This window comes from Arachis stenosperma, chromosome 6, assembly GCF_014773155.1.
Source record: "Arachis stenosperma cultivar V10309 chromosome 6, arast.V10309.gnm1.PFL2, whole genome shotgun sequence".
Taxonomy (NCBI): domain Eukaryota; kingdom Viridiplantae; phylum Streptophyta; class Magnoliopsida; order Fabales; family Fabaceae; genus Arachis; species Arachis stenosperma.
This window is the reverse complement of record NC_080382.1, coordinates 18352708-18373403: the sequence shown is the minus strand read 5'-3', so window position 1 is coordinate 18373403 and position 20696 is coordinate 18352708. Positions and strand designations below refer to the sequence as shown.

Below are 20696 nucleotides of genomic sequence, written 5' to 3'. Positions count from 1 at the left end.
AGATTATTCTCGGAGTCTTTTGTTTCTAATATGGTATCAAGAGTTTAGGTTATTTTTTCCAGAAACAATTGATTTCTAGCTCTTTTATTTTGCTTCACCGACAATACTTTGTTCTCAGTTTTAGACTTCTTCTCGACGCCTTGGTTCGTCACTGCCACCACCCTCCCCTTCTCCTCGTTGCAAGCTTTCCAACGCCACCGAAATGATGCGGCCGCTCGAAGTTGCTTGTTCGAGTGCAGAATTTCTCCTTCCAAACGCCTCCAGCGCCGTTGGATCAGCGCCTAGATCAACGGCTCCGCATCCGCCACGTGTCAGCCAAAAGCTCCCCAACCCATGCTCGACCCGCGCGCCCGACCTGATCCACTTCGCTACCCGCGTGGCACCACCCGCCCTGTCAGCGCTGACGTGTTTTCCGCAACCAATCACGCAGCGCCACATGTCCTCTCCTGCTGACGTGGCAAGTAGTGGGACCCTCCCTAAGATTTTTTATGAGCTCTTTCCAATTATGCATTCTGATTTCTCATTTTTTGCTCCGAAATTGCAGTTTTCTCTCCTCTCTTTGATCTCTATGTCTACTATTATGGAAAAGTCAGATGTTTTTGCTGCCATAAACAGAAAGGATAAATTCTGTCAAAACTGTAACCGTTTTGGGCACCTCTTCTCAGACTGTCCCTCTGTTGAATGTCGCACATGCCATCAGAAAGGTCATATTAGCTACATTGTTCACAACTGTTCTGCCATTATTTCAAGCTCTCGGGACATTTGATTACTACCTGTCCTACTCGTCCACCACATCCTGATCAACTCAAGTATCATTCTCGTCCCACATTCTCTAAGATTGTACCTGCTTTTGCTGTTGCTACTACTACTGAATCTACCACCTCTGCTCCTTTCAACCCCGTCTCCTGTCTCTCTAACTAATATTGCGTCTCTTCTTTAGCATCTTCTCTTCCTTTCTGGTAATACATGTAATATCCCAAGGTTTTTTTTAAACATTTTACATTTACCCTCTAATTTTATCAAAATACCCATTCTACCCTTATTCCTTTTATCAAACCCTAACCCTAATCTCAAAATAAAACTCACACCCTCCCTCTTACACACATACACACACACATTTCAGAGAAAGAGGGAGAAGAAACGGAAGCAAAGAAAAGAGAAAGGGGAGAGTGAGGGAACGGAGAACAGAAGAGAAGAAGGGGAGGCTGTTCGCCGTCACTGCCGTCATCTTAGAGCACGCCAGCGTCGCAACTCACTGCTGTGGAGCCACTGTCCCACGCGTCGCCGCCGGCGCTGACGAAGAGGGGAGAGAGTAAGACGTTAAGGCAGAGAGCTGTCGCTACGAGAAACGCGATGGAGGAGAGGACGCCGCCAGCTCTGTCGCGCCGTGTTGCTGCCAAGCACGCCGTCGGAGACCGCTGTTCCCTCACCACTGCTGCATTGCCGTTGATGAAGTTGTTGCTGCCGCCGTGAGCCGAGAACAGAGGAGGGAGAAGGAGGCGAGTTCGTAAGGGAGAAGAAGCAGCGCTGCCACCTTGCAGCCGTACCTCCTTGCTGCTGTCGAGCTGTCCACTGCCATTGTTGTCGTTCTGCACTATTTCTTGTTGTCTTCCATTCAATTTGAATCCAATGTTTTCTCTGGGTGCTATGGTCATTGACGTTGCAATAAGAAATGGATGCTGTTGTTGTTGCAGCCGCAACTTTCCGCTACCCCGGTCCAAATCCAGTGTCTTTTCATTTCATTTTACATCGATCCTCCTCACCCATTAATTTCGCACTTCGGGTTTGGTCTCTTCGATTCCTTAGGACCACGTTGTGTAGGCTTTACATTTATAATTATTTGGCTTCACATCTATAATTATTTTGATATATGCTGTTTGAATTTATGACTATACTTACAAGTTATTAACCAAGGATTTGAATTTGATTTTAATAATGAATTTATTAGAACTAAATATTTATTTTTGTGAAATTCAAATTTTTAATCTACATATGAGACTGTATATATATTTTTGATGAAGTTTTGCATTATTTTAAACTTTTTTTTATCTTACTTGAATATCTGTTTTTGATGAAATTTGTATTATTTTTGAAAATTTGATTTTATTTGAATATGTGTTTTTGGAACATTGAAATATTGTTGATACTCACTTATATACTCTGAATTTTTAAAGTATATTCGACATTCATATGATTGAAAGGGATTTTTGATGAGAATGTATTATTTGATTTGATTCGATACCTTATATATTTGAAAGGTCAAAAGATTGGTTGTATTTGAAATTATGTATTTTGAATTGATTTGGGAGGCTCGTATTAGAAAACCGTAGTTAACGGCGATTATGACATTAACTTAGATGTATCTAACTCAGACCCCAGCTAGCAGAGGTGTTGCTAGCCTAACGTGTAGGCCACACGTTAGATCTGTTATTCTGTTAGGACACACGAGAAGAAAGGGCTACCCATTGAGGTGGAGCCACCCAAGTGTGGACTTTTGATTTGATTTCTGTATGAGAACTCCCTTATTGATTCACTTATTATTATTAACTATTATTTTCTAATTAAAAATTACTTTAATAATGATGTTTATATGGTCTCATGTCGATTATAGATGTATTGTCTAGTCACTGAGTTGCAAAACTCACCCTATTTGTCTAAAAATATTTTTCAGGAACAAATACTTGACTATGTGAGATTTTCTATTCAAGAGAAATGATCTGCACTGAGTACCTATTCTTTGTCAAGTTCCTAAAAGTATATGCTCCATATGTCACAAGCAAAATGCATCCATATTTATTTACTTTACCGTTTGTTAAAAACATGTAATTATTCATTTTAGAAACTATAAATTTATTTAAAATATTTGTAACTTTCTTATTAAACTTATATTTAAGTTGGTTAGGCTTGCTTGGGGATTATTTTTCTGAGCATTAATCATGGCTCATTTTCGGCTGTGACAATACCTTTGTTGCTTTTTCGACTCCTCCAGGTAATTCTAAATGGTATTTTGACTCGAGTTGCTTTAATCAAATGTCTCTTCTGTGTAATCTTTTCTCGTCTTTGTTTACCACTACAAATGCACATTCTATCAATACTGCTAATGGTTCCCTATTGCACGCAACACACAAGGGTTCTATCTCCAGTCGACTCTTAATCTTCCTAATACTTATTATATTCCCAAATTAAACTTTAATCTTATTTCTGTTGGTCAACTTGTTGATTTGAGTTTTGATGTCACTTTTTCCATTTCTGGTTGTCGTGGACAGGATCGTCGGATGGGACAAATCATCAGGACTGAACGTAAGGTCGGAAGGCGTTTGAACTCGAGAATCTTTATATTCCTCCTGTACCAAATCTATGTGCTGCTTCTTCTCCATCTACCCTTCACTTATGGCACCAACGTCTTGCCCACAGCTCTTTAGGAAAATTGCGTCCTCTTGTATTTCAGGGTGTTTTGGGTCAGGTTTATAATGAATCTTTTGATTTCATTTCTTGTCAAACTGTCAAACAACCTGCTTTATCTTTTCACAATAATTTCTCTCTTGCTTGCTCTCCTTTTGATCTCATTCACTCTGATGTTTAGAGCCCCGCTCCCACTGCTTCTATGGGCGGAGCTCGATACTTTGTCGTCTTCATTGATGATTATTCACGTTTTATTTGGGTTTATTTGATGACTAATCGCCATGAGTTACCTCATATTTATATTAACTTTGCCACTATGATTAAAACTCAGTTTTCCAAGGTCATTAAGATTTTTCGACGCGATAATGCTATGGAATACCGTGATTCCAAACTTCTAACCTTTTTTGCAGAATAGGGTACTTTTTCTGAGTTTTCTTGTCCTGGTATGTCTCAACAAAAATAAAATGGCCGAATTGAACGTAAACACCGTCACATTCTTGACTCTGTTTGTGCAATGCTTCTTTCTTCTTCGTGTCCTGAGCGTACTTGGGGTGAAGCTGTTCTTACTGCTGTCCATGTTATCAATAGACTCCCTTCTTTTGTTCTTGGTAACGTTATTCTCTCTGAGCGTCTTTATCATACCTCCCCAGATTATAGTTCTCTTCAAGTTTTCGGTTGTGTCTATTTTGTTCTTCTTCAGCCTCATGAACATAGTAAACTTGAACCTCGAGCTCGTATGTGTTGTTTTCTTGGTTATGGCACTGAACACAAAGGTTATCGTTGTTGGGATCTTCTTTCTAAACGTATTCGTATATCTCGTTATGTTGTCTTTTGGGAGCATCACATGTTTTCTCGGTTCTCCTCCTTTGAGTCCATTCTTCCTACTCAGTCACCTTTTTTCACTAATTAACCCTAATGTTGATCTTTTTCCTAGTGATGATTTTACAGGTTCTATCTCGAGTTATCCTCTACAGCCTCATGTTCTTCTGCCTTCTCCATCTCCCGATAATTCCAGACCAGATGACAATCTTGCTCCTACCGTCATGCCTCCCCCTTCCCTTCGGGTAAGAAATCCACCTCTTCATCTTCTTGATTATCATTGTTTTTCTACTATTCTTCATCAACATGAACCTAAGTCATTCAGAGAAGCCTCCACAAATCCAAATTGACAACAAGCAATGCAGGAAGAAATACAGGCACTTGAAAAAGCACACACTTGAGATTTGGTTGATCCTCCTTCTAATTAGGAAGTTGTGAAAAGCAAATGGGTATACAAGATCAAGACTCGCTCTGATGGTTCTATTGACCGTTATAAGGCACGATTGGTTGCTCATGGTTATACACAAGAGTATGGTATTAACTATGAAGAGACTTTTGCTCCTGTTGCTCGTCTCACATCTGTTCGAACCCTTCTTGCCATTGCTGCAGTTAAAAAATGGTCTCTCAGTCAGATGGACGTAAAGAATACATTTCTTAATGGAGATTTGAAAAAGAAGGTCTATATGAAACCCCCTCCGGGTTATCATTGTCCTTCTAGCAAAGTTTGTCTCCTTTGCAAGGTACTCTATGGACTTAAGCAAGCTCCTCGTGAATGGTTTGACAAGTTCAACACTACCATATGCAATCTTGGTTTTACTTGCAGCCCTCATGAGAATTCTCTCTTGATTCGTAAAAGCGAACGTGGAGTTGTTCTTCTACTTCTATATGTTGATGACATGATAATCATTGGAGATGATGTTGATGGTATCTCTGATCTCAAGGCGTCCCTTCAACGTACTTTTGAGATAAAAGATCTTAGTTCTCTCAGCTATTTTCTTAGTATAGAAGTCATATCCACCGATGATGACATCTATCTCTCTCAAGCTAAATATGCTTCATATCTTCTTGCTTGAGACAGAATTACAGATAGTCGCACTGAGTCTACTCCTCTTGAGCCTAATGTTCGATTTACTCCTATGGATGGCACTGTTTTGGATAATCCTACTCTTTATCGACAGCTAGTGGATGATTCGTCTACTTAACTGTCACCTGATCAGATATCGCCTATCTGGTTCATGTTCTTAGCCAGTTCTTGTTAGCTCCTCGTACTACTCACTATGCGGCAGTTCTTCACATTCTTCGCTACATCAAAGGCATCCCATTCCATGGTCTTTATTTTTCTGCCCATTCATCTTTATCCATTCAGGCGTACTTAGATGTTGATTGGGCTGGTGATCCCACTAATCGTCGATTCGTCGTTCCACTACTGGTTATTGTTTGTTTCTTGGCGATCTCTCATTTCCTAGCGAGCTAAGAAGCAAACATTCACTGCTCGATCAAGCATAGAAGTTGAATACCGTACTCTTGCTGACACCACTACTGAAGTTATCTCGATTCGTTGGCTTCTCGAAGACTTGGGTGCTCCTCAGTCATCCCCAACTGATTTTTTTGTGACGACCACAGTGCTATTCAGATTGCCAATAATGATGTGTTTCATGAACACACCAAACACATTGAGATTGGTTATCACTTTGTTCGGCAACGTATCCTCATTGATGTTGTTTGTCTTATCGCTATTGGAACACTGGATCAGACTGCTGATATCTTCACGAAGGCTCATCATCCGACTCGTTTTCGGACTCTGTTATCCAAACTCAAGATGGCATCCTTAACTCCCACTTGAGTTTGAGAGGGGATGTTAAGAGAATAATTAGAATCAAATTAGATCAATTAGTATCATTTATATTTATATAGCGTATTTGTATATTAATTGTAGGATTCTATGCTTTTATTACTTTGTTTCTACTAGCAGCTATATATATCTCTTGTACATTGTATTTTTCCTCCCACTCAATAATATACTCTTCAAATTACTCTCTCAATCTCTTATTTTTTCAACATTTGTAATCGATATATAGATATTATGAAACAATAAATAAAAATAATTGAGTGAAAATAAATTCATTAACTATATATTAAAAAGAACTATATGATTTATATATTAACATGTAATAAAAGTATTTGATTATACCATATAATTTTTAAAGAATTATAAATGAAAATTTAAACAGTATTTGCTTTGTAACTTGACAAGTAATTAGCAGATAACTTTTTCCTTTTCTTTTCAAAAGAGAATAATTATTGAGTATTGAAAACTCGGATTACATAGTAATGTAAAACCAGCAATAATTTAAAAAGCAGAAAGCATTACTTTTTTCTGTGCTAATAAAACACGCATGAACAGAAGCCGAAGATTAACGTATTCGAGCGCCATGTTTATGTTCGAATGATGAATCAGTTGATTAATTCCAAGAAAACGTGTAAATCTGCTACATACAAACAATACAACACAATCAAGAGCTCAACAACACATAAATATAACAGAGGATATTGTATAAACTTTTTCTGTGATAATTATTGTTATTATATAATTATATAATATAGTCTCTCTCATCTCTCTCATGCATCATCGATCTAAATAGACCAAAAAAATGTTTGTGGGGGTTCATTATTTCCCATCTCTCATTTGTCTAGTCAATTTAAAGCGTGAAATGGACAAATGAAATGGTTGATAAAGAATGGGTCCATCTTTTTGAAGATCAATATACACGAAAATCTTGTGGCAACTAGGGGTATCCGAGGCCAATTCTCTGGTGCCTGTAATTTTGGTGTTGAAATTGTCAAAGTTATCTTTTATGGTAAATTTTAAATATTAAAAAATAATTTACTTTTATATTTTTTAATTTAAATATTAAATTTTATCTCATTTTAGTAAATTAGACAAATATATATAGGCACCATAACATGCACCGGTATGCAATTCTAATGACTACTCAATACTTAAACAGTCCAACTAAGTATTATTTAAATAGTTATTTATTTAATTTTTAGAAAAAAATAAAAATAAAAGTAAGTAATTTTGTAATTTTTTTACCAACTAATACGTAAAAATAAATATTTAAATTAATTAAATAATAATAAATTCTTAAAAAGATTAACTAAAAATTAAAACTTAAAGGACAACTAATATTTTTAATATTAATACTTAAATTAGGAGCATCTATCACAAATTTAAATGCGCATGTGTAGATTCTGCGATGTTAATTTAAGAGAGAATTTTTTACACGAAAAAATCTGAAAATTTTAAAATTAACAACATTTGAAATTCGATTAAAAAAACATCTGAAATTTAAATTTAATAAAAAATCATTTTTAATGAGTTTTATACTGACTTATTTAACAATCTACTATATTATTGTTGGCTGAAATCAATTACTACAATGTTAGTTCTTAACATTATATTACTTTTAACTTAATCAACAAGTTTTTAACTGTCTAGTTGAAAGTAACCACATATAACTCTCTTATTTGATTTGTCAATCATTCTATATTAAGTTGTAAGAGTAAAGTATTGTTTTTATCTCTAACGTTTGGAGTAAGTTTTATTTGTATCTATAACATTTAAATTGTTCTATTTGTATCTCTAACGTTTATAAAAGTAATTTAATGTTATCTTACGTTCAATTATACTAACAAATTAGATTGTATTTTTCAATTATTCTCACTTTGATGTATTCATTCTCAATTAGGTCTCATTTGGATGTGTTTGATTTTAATATTATACCAATTATTTGTGTTTAGGTTCAATTATGTCCCTAAAAAAAGTGAATTATGTAAATGTTGTAAGGATTAGTTTCAAGTTTTGATGAACTATTTTTCAGAGAGGATCATCGGTTTTGTCTCAGACATTTATATTCTAACTTCAAGATGAGATTTTCAAAACTCAAACTAAAGATTATGATGTGTAATTGACGGCAGGATAACATTATCACTTTTACAAACATTAGAGATATAAATAGAACGATTTAAACGTTAGAGATACAAATAAAATTTACCCAATGAGAATAAAAATGATATTTTACTCTAAGTAGTAATTATTAGTAGAATATATTTTCTCTGTGAAATTTTTATGTTACTATAATAATTTTTTTTTTTTTATTTGAAGAACACACATTCACAGTGTGAAAGAAAACAACAGAGGTAAAAAACACAAAAGAACAACAAAAACAAAGATAAATTAATCTTTTTCTGCCTCCTTTTCACCTGTCTCCTTATCCTATCCTACATATCATATCGCTAATATGAACTCCAACATTGCTATATTAGTAATCTCATCTTATATAATATAATCAATAATTCGTTTAACTCTAAATTCTAATACAACCAAACTTCTGCATATTACATATCATTCACAGTACATTGCTTATTATCATAAAAAGAAAGGCTCAAATTTCTATCTAACTAAACCAAACAAATGAAACCAAGAAAAAATATTCTAGTCCTTAACAATTTTATGGTGTTTAAATTTGATAATGTATTACAAGGGTAGAAGTAGGACTAGACTCGGTTGTAAGCAAAAGATTTGCTGAAGAGGCGACGAATGTATACGACTTGCAATATACTCGTTGCAGCGAACAACACATATTCCAACACTGTGTAGAACACTACCCTTCTTCGAGTGCTCTCATTTGCTGTATCAACCAAAAATCAAACCTTATTAACACACCAAAGTAATAACTAATTTAAGAGTAATTATCCAAATTGGTTCTTGAAATTTTTAAAATATACAAAACAGTTTCTACAATTACTTTTTATTAGTCAATACAATCTTCATCGGTTAGTCACTAAGAATGACTGCTGACATAAAATATTAACTCAACACACGTTTATCGTTAAGTATTCACATGCACAAACTGAACAAATCAATCTCCACAGTTAAGTACAAAACACTCCATGCAAAGTTTAAAAAACTTGGAAACAGTCTTTGAATTCCAAAACAGTCACTTTCGAATATTAAAAATATTTTTATTTAATAATTTTTAACTATCATTTTTATATATTTAATTAAGGTGGATATCCCAATGAAAATTTCATAATTATCTTTATATAAAAATATTTTATTTTGACCATTAAATGATAAATTTTAGGACTTGATTTTCAAATGTTATAAAAGTATTATCTTTGTTTAACGTGTGGTGAAACAAATAAGTCATGCTTTTTAAACCAAGATCATATAAGAAGATGTTTTTGACATCTTTATTGGAGTAGTTGCTTTTAATTAAATAGAATGAAGAAGAATGTAACTTACTGTATCTATGTCTGGCATCCCGCGCTCTCAAATACTTCTGCTCTGATACAATAGATTCCAATGCCTCTCTTAACTCAGCAATCTTCACATTGATAGGGTCCAAATGCTCTTCACACAGCAAGAACCAAATAAATAATATAAAACACAAAAGTATCAATTAATTGGAAGTAATAACATATGTAATTAACTGACCATCTTTAGCTAAATCATTTTCGTTAGGAATGTGGCCAATGTGAATGTAGAAAGAAACAGTCTCAGGAGTTGAAACAGGGTTAATAAAACAGAATTTGTAGATCCCATTTTGCACCGCTTTGAACTCAAACTTGTCCCCCGACGTTCCCTTCAAAGAGTGCACCACGCTTCCACCTGGACCTGTCACCTATACACCAACATCAGTTAAACTCTGTTATGATTTTCTGTCACTAACAAAAAAAAAAAAAAAAAAAAGAGGGAGTTACAGTGAAATCAATGCCAGGATGATCAGAATTCCAGAAAATATCATGGTCCATGACAACAAAACTGCCAGAAACGATGTCACCATCATGAAAAACATGCTCTGATACGCATTCCATATCGCTTAAACTGATGGACAGAGCCAATCCCTTTGAGATCATGGACACCAGGAAAGCCATCACAATATTAATGGTGCACATCTTTGATGATGAGAACCAACCCATGCTTAATTTTTATGAACAATGTCTCTATCTGCTACAAACATTCACTTTTCATTACAACAGGATTACAATTTACAACCAACAATGTTGATTCATCAAAGAAGTGGCAATTTTTGACGGCTTAATTTGTGCTTCTGTAGTTTAATGGGTCATTACTTCCATCTATAAAGCCGCTCTACTCATTTAGTTAATTTCTCCAATTACATATATTTATATATAACTAGTGTAGGTTGCGTACCTTGTACGAGATAATACATAAAATTATATTAAAAATTTTATTAAAAAATTAAATAATATATATAGTAATTATTATTATAAATATTTTATAAAGTTATAATTAAAATCAAACTCTTAAAATTTTTAATATTAAAATATTAAAAATAATTAGTATTTATCTTAATCAATTTGAGTTTGTTAAGTGATCATCTCACTCGTCGCTTAAACAACTATTAGGAGTTAGAATCTCGCCTTGTGTATATAGCACTCAATTGCCTAGCGATAAACCCTTAATAAAAGGAGTATCAATACGTGGTTAGACTTGGCAGGAGTTTTCGAATACGCAGGTACCCGACCCGTCTATACCCGGATGAAAAGGGTAATAACTTGACCCGAGTCATGACCGATTTTGCTCAAGACAGGTATCGTCGGGTTTAGGGTGTACTTGCCCCGAATGTATACATATAAACACTTTTTAGGAATTAGGATTTGCCTCACATCACACATGATTCATAACTTCAGTCTATACTCTATAGCCATGCAAGATAAACTCAATCATCCTCACCTAAAATCTTCTTCTTCTCGACTTCTTCACAAAAAAATCGCATAACTCCTGTCATGTTGTTGCTGAGTCCATCGCCGCTTACCTATTCACAACTCCCATCTTCCTTCACAGCCAGAGACGAACCCACGTTTAATATAGAGGGGACATTTGCCCCCACAAATTTTTTTAAAAAAAATTAATACTTATATACATATATACCACTTATTATATTATATTTTTCTTAAAATAAAATATAAATAGTTCTTTTGTATTTTATGTTAAAAAATATTTTGTTAAACTTAACACATAATAATAATAATTATACTGTTAAATTTGATTTAGTATGAAAAATAAATAAATACACTCAAAAATTAGTGATAATTAATTATATTATATTAGTTAATTAATTAATAATTAAATTAAAACTTAGTTTTCTAATTAAATACAACTTAAATTATTAGTGATTTTTTAAAAATTGTTTAAGATAAAAAATATATTATCTGTGTATTAATATACTGTAATTATTTTGGTTAAAAAATTTATTTATACTATAAAAATTATAATAAGTAGATTTGACAATTAAGTAAAATAATTGTTTAAAAATATATATAAAAAATAATATTTAATCATGTTAAAAATAAAAAAAGGTCCTTATAAATATTTTTTTGTTATTTTAAATATTATACTATGTGTATGAAATTATATTTTTATTATTTTAAATATTATAATAATAATTGTGTGTATATTTCTAATTCTTATCAATATGTATTATATAGTTTTAATTTTAAATTTTGAATATATCTAAACCAATTTAGATTGATCAAGTGATCAACTTAGTCGTTCACTTAAATAAGTATTGAGGGTTCGAATTCTGTCTCGTATGTATAGCAACCCGTTGCCGGCCAATTGTAGATTCTTAAATGGAATTCAAATTCATGACGGGTTAGTCCTTAACTTGTTGAATATCGTGGGAAGCAAAAATATCTATACCTAAATTTTATTATATTTTTGTCCCCATTACTAAATTTTTCTAGGTCCATCATTGTTCACAGCTTATGTCATCATCGCTGCTCATTCCGTTACCGTCGTTATTGAACCCGTCGCCACCATTCTCATGTCGAGTTTCTTTTCTCTAGGTAAATTTCTCTCTCTCTCTCTCTGATTGTGAGTCTGTTAAGTTCTTCTATTCAAACATTGATATTTAAATTATAAAAAAAAATTGATTTTTATATTTTATAAAATATCATACTGGCGGTAATTGTAAATATGACGCTACTTAAAATTAAATAAAGTAACACAGATAAAATAAATAAAAAAATAAAAAATAACTTAATCTTGTATAAAATTTACCTATAAAATTCTGTACCGAAAAATGAATTTAATTTTAGTATATTAATAATATAAAATATTTTATATAATCATTCAATTCAATTAGATTTATCTATTTAGGTCATTATTGAAAAATAAATTTAAGATACTAACATACAATTACTTTAAATTAAGCAACAATTATCAATACTATATAAGGGACACACTATTCCACTAAGAATGATTGCCATAAGGAATAATTTTCCAATTTTTTATACTAATATTAGAAAGTTTATATAATACTATATAATAATATTATCATTATCAATACTATATGATATCAAAACAAACAAAAAAATCACCGTGCTAATATAATATTATTAATATTATATAAATCATCTTTGTATTTATTTTTCTGTACGTATATAATATTTAATTAACACATTAAGGTATATATAATATTTTGTTAATACATATATAATATAAAGTGATTTACAAATTATTATTAATTCGTATATAATGTATAATTAAATTTAATGAATTCAATTAGAATAAACAATAAATTATTTATTTTATTTCAGACTTTATAAATGAATAAATTAATTAACTACTATAATACATTACAATTAATGTAGTAAAATTAATTAAGTAATATATATTATAATAAATTATATTAATATTTAAATATCTAATCGAATCAATTAGCTGATATAATTAAGTCATGGTAATAAATTGTATTGAATGAGTTAAAATAATTAAATCGGGAAACACTCTCCAGAACATGCCACGTCAGCTCCATCATTAAATGTAGACACCCAATTTTTATATAATAGAATAGATTAGGAAAAGTATTTCATTTTCTCTAGTATCATTACATCATAATAACTCATCATAATAATTTATATTTAACACTAAAGTACTTTACATCCGCATAAGATTATAGTTGTTATTACTAAATCATATATTTTTAAAAAAATTTAATTAATAAAGCAAAAAAAAAAAAAGTTTTTAGTGTTAGCATTTTTTATTTAACATTTATGATATCAATATGTTTCCTTATGGGAACCTTTTTTTTGTTTCTCGCAGACAAATTTATTTTTAAATAATCTTTTTCTGATGATTTTTTTAAATGTAATCAACAACCTACCTACGCTACACACAAAATTTATGGAAAAAAAAGGAAAGAAAATTTCCACTTAGTATAAGAGTTTGAATGTTTGATCACAAAATTAGTTAGCTAGGGACCTTATTAGAGCTTTTAGTTTTTTACACAATATATAGTTAATTATAACCTTTCAAAATTTTGGGTCTTAACTAAAATTGACTCGGACTATAAACACCTTCGAAACAATTGAATCTAATAAATTAAGAGTGTAATTTTGATGTATTAAAAATATAAAATATTTTATATAGTTAGTATAATTATATTTATTTTTTTGGATTACTTATTTTTGTTGATACGATGTTACATAATTAAATGTATATTTAAAATTATTTTATTCTAACAATATATTAAAATTAAATTTATAAATTAATAACAATTACATAAATCATAAATGTTATTTGCACATTAAATTAAAATTAATTACTAAAATTAATTATTATATATTTGTATACAAATATATTTATAATTGAATATATTTTTAATATATATTTTATATTCCAATATATATTCTATCTTAACGACTGATTTTGATAACTAATTTTAGTATATACTTAATATAATAGTACAAAAATAGACTTATTTTTGTATTGATGATACTTTATTATGTTTTTAAATATTTTATGGATCTTTTTATCATTTTTATTTGTCCAAAAAAATTTTTGGCAGTGACAAAATTTTGGAAGGCATTCATGGTGTGTTGATCTTAAAAATAAAGTTAATAATTATTTTTCAATAGTTTGTTTTTATTGTCTCTGTTTTTTAACTAAATAGAAAATATTATTTGCCATAAAACTTTTTGCATGTATATCTCTACTTTTAAACAAATTGATGTACTCACTAATATATTTATAGGACTTTCAAACAATTTTCTAAATATGAAATTTGTGTAGTTTATTTAATACTTAATATTTTTTATTATTTGAAGAATGTTACTATGAAGAATAAAATTTAATTTCCAAAAAGTTAGAAATATTCTATAAATTAAAAGATAATAATATTATCACTCTTATAATCTTATTTGTCATAATGCTATTTTATATATAATTTTTTTTGCATTGTATATTTATATAAAGTTATAAAAAAACTATTAAAATAAGAATGATAATATCCATTAAAAAAAAACCTAATAATGTATGAAAATTAATTGTGGTTGCTCCCGACAAGTCCATGATAAACTTTTATGTGCTTTGTTTGCCAAAAAATCACACGTATTTCTCCATTACTAATGGACAAGAGCAAGGGAAAATTATTTGGTGTGCACATAAATATCTCAGCATGAATCTGTTTGCTCTTCGAAATATCACAAATCTTCATTCAACAAATCATGCAACCCACAATCACATTGTAAATTAGTCCCCCACAAGCCACAAACTGGTAGCAATAATCAAAGATGAGGAACAACCCCCCCGCCCCAAAACCCACCCAAACAAAAACAACAAAAAAGTCCTGAAGGTTTTCAATCAACTTTTGCAACCGTGTGAATGTGCATACCTAATCTCCAATGTGAGGAAGACACCACAATTCTACAAACAGAAAAAATGATCACTTTCATTATTATATAACTATATCATGCTCCATAATGCGACACGTTTCGTCTTGAGACCCCTCAAATGGGAATCTTCAACACATGGAGATACCTAACTACATGCTACAAAATGTAACATCATGAAATTCGTTTTCTAATTGGTGGCATCGTGTTTTTGTTCTTCTTCTTAAGACCACCTAATGGCAAAAGTAGAATCAATGGAAGAAAAGGAAAAAGTAGTATCACACATGCATAGGGATGATGATGAGATGAAAAAATATCAAACCGACAAGGTTAACCGTCAACTGATGGCTCTTCACTCTAAAACAACATTCAGTTGTGATTCTTGGGAGATCAGGATCAGCAACTTGGTACCCATTCTACATCTTCTCAATCATCTACATTTGTTAAGGGAATATAGTAATTAAAATGAACAGTGATATATATCTGGTCACTTAGACTAATTCACATTACGATATCATTGAATTGGGTGTATTTTTTTAATTACATTTATATCTCATTCAATAATTTAAAAATGTGAGTATTTACATATATGAAAGAAATTGAGTTATTCAAATATTTTGCAATTAAAATTAAATAGGAAAATGACAAGTAGGATGATTGATACATGATGAAATGAGATGCACTACACAAGAGGGGGGATCTTGAGTAGGTTAAAAACTTTAGAAGTGAACCTTGAGTAATAGTACCGCTATCACTACCACAGAATCCTTGTTCCAATCAACGCCTGCAACCTACCTAATAATGACCAAACATTAAGCAAAGTGATGAGAAAAACTGAGGTTCTACCAGGTAGCTAGTGCTACAAAAGGACATTAAATGAGAGGTTAGAACTTAGAAACACCAAGATGTAAATAATATTTTTTTAATTCCCCATAGGCCATAGTAGATAATGTCGTGGCTGGGGTGATTTTACTGTCTTGCCCCCAATTGAGGCGATGATGAGCTTGAACAGTTGAAATTCCATCCACCGTATGAACCCTCCTAAAATGAAGAATAGTGAATAAATGTTACTTTGATTCAATACTGATTTCTTTCACTTAGGACTTGAACCCAAGTAACCCAGCCGATTGGCCAACACATTAACATCCTCTTCTTCATCTTGTGAAATGTCCAAATCACCCTCAAAATTCTCACTGAACAGCTCTTCCCAGAAGCCTTCGTCATCAAGCTCCTTGTCAAGCCTCTCTTGCTCTTGCTCTTGCTCTTGCTCATGCTCATGTTCATGTTCATGTTCATATTCAGTACTCTCTCGCCTCCCTCTACCATATCCTTGCATCTCCATAGCCAGAATTTGAAGCTCAGAAGCTCCAAAGCCACCAGCATAACCAGCAAACTCTGGTGGATTCTCAACCTTAACAGTAGTGGTGCTGCAACTAGGCCCTTGCTCAATGGGCCTCCTCCTCTTCTTGGTCATGGCATCCTCAAGCTCCTTCCTCTTCTCCTTGTGCTGTATGAGTTGCTGTATAAACACGGGGTTCTTCATTGCTTTGGCCAAGAAAGCCATCATCTGCTGCTGCTTGATCTCAGTACCTTTCAGCCTCTGCTCCATTGCCTGAAGATACGATCTTGTGGTTTGTTGCTGCTGTCTTAGCCTCACAAGCTCCATCATCAAAACCTGCTTATCACGCCTCAACCGGTCGATTTCTTCATCCAATCCGAACCGCCCTACTTCAAGGCAGTGACCCTGCTGCGACTGCGAAGTCTGCGTTTGTATTGGTGGCGGAGGCGCCTTCCTTCTCCTTATACTTGTCAACAGGTGCCTGTGCCCTCTCACAAACCCTTCATTCGCAAATTCCCATTTATCTGGATCAATCTTTCTAAAACCCTACAAAATAAGACAAATTTGAATTCTCAATAATTGTTCACATACCGCGGTAGCAGGTAAGAGAATTCCAGAAACCACGAGACCAATTGAATTAATTAAATATTCAATCATATAGTGACAGGTAAATAATCACTAATCAGTAAAACCTTTTTACAGTAATTAACAATTAATTAGTAAGTTAAGAGACGTAATTAAAGAAATTAGAGAGAAGGCTTACGTAAGTGTTGAGCTGCCTTACGAAGCTGGAGAAGTTGTTATGCTTGAAGTATCTTGGAAGAAGGCCTCTGGAGAAGGCGTGCGGATCCCAAACCACGAAGCTTGCTCCGCTTCGGCTCCACGACACTACGTGGTCTGTGGCCGGATCGTCCACCGCGTCGAACGTCTTCGTCAGGAATGGTGGTGGCCCCGCTTCGTGGAGCCCCTCCATTGGCTGCGGCGGAGGAACCATCCTCGTCTCGTCATTTCCAGCCACAAAGTACGACGACGACGATGCTTCCTCCTGGTACTCTTCCTTCACCGGATACAGATAGTTCATTTTCCCAAACTGAATAAGCCTATTGCTGAATTATATTCAGTAACGAAAATGAAAAAGAAAAACAATAAGAAATGCAGGGGAGCTCTGTTTCTGTATCCTCAGTGGATATTGAATCAACCACCTTCAGAAGTCTATGAAAAAGTTTAAAATTTAAAATTCTATTAATTTATTAACATAATTTAAAACTCAAAACTCTCTTATAGAAACAAATTCTATAGTGAGAAAGTCGTTGAGACGGTTATAGAAAGAAAGAAGAACGGACAGTTTGTTATAACTTATAACACATTACACACACTCACTCATGTGTGTCACCCCTTATCTATGAAGAGAGCCAGTGCTGGCGTGTTTTAAGTGATTATATATAAGGAGGAAGTTAAAATAGTATTAGTCAGTGATAAACAAAAGGATTCGGATAAATAATTAGAAGAATAGTGTTTAAGAAGTTTCTAGATATATTGGGAGGAATACTATTATACTATTGAACCCGGTTTCCACAAATAGCAAGCAAGTGGATGAGTGAGAGAGAGGGGTTTCTTGGCTTGGAAAGTTCTGGAAGTTATAGAAAGGTTAGCACACGGTGATGACTGATGAGTGCTGTGGGGGAAGGGCTATTGTTTTATGGCGTGGGGTTCACATGTTATTAGATTATTATCAAACAAAAGTGGTTTTGGTTTTCTTTATGGTTTCGCACACAGATTTTTCTACAATATTTCCTCTCATTTCTCACAAATTAAAATTGGATCACTACTTTCAACAAAACATCTTCGTTAATGCATGTTATACTATCACCAAAATTTATTGTTTTGACTAATAGCTAATTATAAATATTTAAAATTATTAATGCTTAAACTTTTCTCAAATATATTTATATAAAAATAATAATTAAATATGTATAAAAAAAATTGAATTAATTAAATTAATAAATAATTTATAATTTAACTAAAAAGTTTTAAATTCAAATTTTTAATAGTTAAACATAATGTGTATTATATTCAATAATTTAATAATTTTCTACTATTCACCTATTTATGTGAGTAATTATCTTCAACTCAGCACTTTATAACAACATAGATGTGTTATTTATTTGATTGATCATTTCGTTTAAGTAAAAAATCTTATCCCACTCTATTTCAGATTCTATTCCCATTTTCTGAACCGAAATAATTACCTTTTTGATGTTTCCGTACTATATAGACAAAATCTAATATCACCTCATTTGTCAAGTTTTCTAGCTTTATAAGTCCAATATATTTTTAAACTGTTTATATGATGAGAAGTTAGGGGGGAATTATTGAGGTTTTCGTCTCCGTTTCTTTTATTATCTAAGCAAAAAGTAAAAAAACTATACATTGACAAGATGTCTCTATTTTAGAAAATTAGTTAATCTGATATCTTTTTAGTTTTTATAGATGTTCCTATTCAAATATGATTTGATAATTGATTGTTTCTAAAGAAATCTATTATCTTTGCTAACCACATTCAACAATGGCATTGCATTTTCAGAAAAAGATGGGTGTTAGTGAACAACAACTTTTGTGATTTGTAGTCATTAAATAGTCATTAATAATAATTTTAATGATATAAAATTGGTGTAAAATTTTATTTAATGGCTCATTTTTTTTGCTAGTTATATGCTGTTAGCCAGAATTTAATAAAGTTGCTGCTCCTAAATTTTTTCTCAGAAAAATTAACCTAAATATACTAAGTCAACGTAGCGTTGTACTTGTATAAAATAAGCTTGTTGACTTCAAGTTATACAACAAATTCCGTACAAAAATCTAGATTATGAAAAAAAAAAAGGTTACAACACCTTTTTATACCAGACAATTGTAAGTGATAATTAAGTAAATTATTACTCTTGAATCATGATTTAAAAAATTAATTCATTGGAACAGGAGTGATGATATTATTCCACCTCTAATTATTCCATTTTAGCAATGTATATTCCAAAATTGTTATTATCAGTACTATAATATTAAAGAAACAAAAAAACAAACAGAATTTATTTTATTTAGTTTTTATTAATTATTATAATAATTAATAAATTTTAAATAAAATAAATTTTAATTATTTTTTACTAATTTATTTTAATTACCAAATATTTTTATGACCAGTAAGTCAATTCCAATACTATTGATCAAATTAAAAGTGACTATTTCTCTTGATGAAGTTTTTAAGTGTATTCATAAATTGAGAAGAAAATGATTAAAAAAAATAATACTTAAAAAAAGGAAGAAGAAATGAAAGAAGATTAAATAAAAGTTTGTACTGCATAAATTTTTATTTATCCACCTGTTTAAAATGGATAAGAGAAAAGAAAATAATTGACTTTTAACACATATTTTAATTTTCTTTACTAAATACCTAATAATATTAATTTGAGAAAGCTTAAAATATTATATATTTGATAACTTTTATAGTTTTATATCGTAGTCAAATTGTCCAATTATAAAGGAAAAAATAAAGTAACCCTTAATAATGCATTATTAATTAACCAAAAAAAGCAACCCTACTTAATCATTCTCAACCATAGAGTTTGCCCTTGATGCAAAAATATTTAAAGTTACCAACATTCCCTCCATTAATTCGTGGCTCACATTAGCTTAAATACAACCACAGCGAGCTAAGTAAAATAAAATATATTATAACTCATCAACTGGTCCTTAAATCTGATTAAAATAAAAAGTATATTGAAAAATATTAAAGCAAAGAATCTAAAAAATGAAGCATGTATTGGCACTTGGCAATTAACCCTTGTGACACGCCATTAATACTATACATAACTAATAATAATCCATATCCATATATATACCCTTGGAATCTGAGTATATATGAGAGAATTTGCCACGGTTATATGCCACCAGAAGCATCTTTGGTTCCCACCATGTCGAAGATGCATTTTTAAAATCTTAAACCTTAACTTGTTATATATATTGTCACCTAGCTAGTTGATTATATAATATAATTGATCACGAAAAAAGGTACTATCATCATAGATATCACTACCATGTAAAGTATTATAATATTATTGACAAGGGAATTATATATTATGGAGATAAGCCCGATGAATGTTCTACAAGGTTCTCGTAGCTACTAGAATTTGTATAGAAGAATGTTATCATTTAAATATATATTTATGTTACGACAACAATTATTGGTGTATAAACTATATTTTTATCCATTTTTAATTCGTCCGATCCCTTTCTTTTGGAGGTGTATGTCTCATCATGTGATTACGTGCTTAATATAATACGGTGATTAATTACTTACTGATTAGTCACGGTACAATATAAATATAAAATATATAATAACTTAACTATTATTGCTTGTAAGTTTTTAAAAATTATTGGA

The 20696-nt window shown here is 31.6% G+C and overlaps 2 protein-coding genes across 5 annotated transcripts; both read right to left on the bottom strand.

The window, feature by feature from the left end:
* Nucleotides 1-8618: 8618 nt before the first annotated feature.
* Nucleotides 8619-11339, bottom strand: LOC130936235 (transmembrane emp24 domain-containing protein p24beta3-like). Of its 2 annotated transcripts, XM_057866274.1 has the most exons (5): nt 10985-11339; nt 9988-10234; nt 9722-9908; nt 9530-9637; nt 8619-8912 (listed from the first exon to the last, which is right to left on the bottom strand). In XM_057866274.1, exons 2-5 carry the CDS (start codon nt 10204-10206, stop codon nt 8779-8781), a joined length of 648 nt encoding a protein of 215 aa, XP_057722257.1. In that variant the 5' UTR covers nt 10207-10234; nt 10985-11339; the 3' UTR covers nt 8619-8778. The 2 variants fall into 2 exon arrangements, with proteins under 2 accessions (XP_057722257.1, XP_057722256.1); XM_057866273.1 differs by having other exon boundaries at nt 9988-11338.
* A 3223-nt stretch (nt 11340-14562) lies between these two features.
* LOC130935674 (heat stress transcription factor A-6b-like) lies at nt 14563-17898 on the bottom strand. 3 transcript variants are annotated; one of them, XR_009067941.1, is made up of 3 exons: nt 17028-17898; nt 15672-16810; nt 14563-15359 (listed from the first exon to the last, which is right to left on the bottom strand). XR_009067941.1 is itself a non-coding variant. In XM_057865534.1 (2 exons), the coding sequence occupies exons 1-2, from the start codon at nt 17343-17345 to the stop codon at nt 16019-16021; spliced, it is 1110 nt and encodes a 369-aa protein (XP_057721517.1). In that variant the 5' UTR covers nt 17346-17898; the 3' UTR covers nt 15418-16018. The 3 variants fall into 3 exon arrangements, 1 of the variants encoding a protein (XP_057721517.1); XR_009067940.1 differs by having other exon boundaries at nt 14565-15359; nt 15657-16810; XM_057865534.1 differs by lacking the exon at nt 14563-15359 and having other exon boundaries at nt 15418-16810.
* Nucleotides 17899-20696: the final 2798 nt, after the last annotated feature.

Excerpts from the sequence above, each read along its gene's own strand:
- LOC130936235 (XM_057866274.1), bottom strand. The coding sequence starts at position 10,206 with ATGGGTTGGTTCTCATCATCAAAGATGTGCACCATTAATATTGTGATG. Across the intron at positions 9,909-9,987 it reads ATCCTGGCATTGATTTCACT|GTGACAGGTCCAGGTGGAAG; the intron begins GTAACTCCCTCT and ends GTTGGTGTATAG. Across the intron at positions 8,913-9,529 it reads GGATGCCAGACATAGATACA|CAAATGAGAGCACTCGAAGA; the intron begins GTAAGTTACATT and ends TGGTTGATACAG.
- LOC130935674 (XM_057865534.1), bottom strand. The coding sequence starts at position 17,345 with ATGAACTATCTGTATCCGGTGAAGGAAGAGTACCAGGAGGAAGCATCG. Across the intron at positions 16,811-17,027 it reads TAAGGCAGCTCAACACTTAC|GGTTTTAGAAAGATTGATCC; the intron begins GTAAGCCTTCTC and ends CTTATTTTGTAG.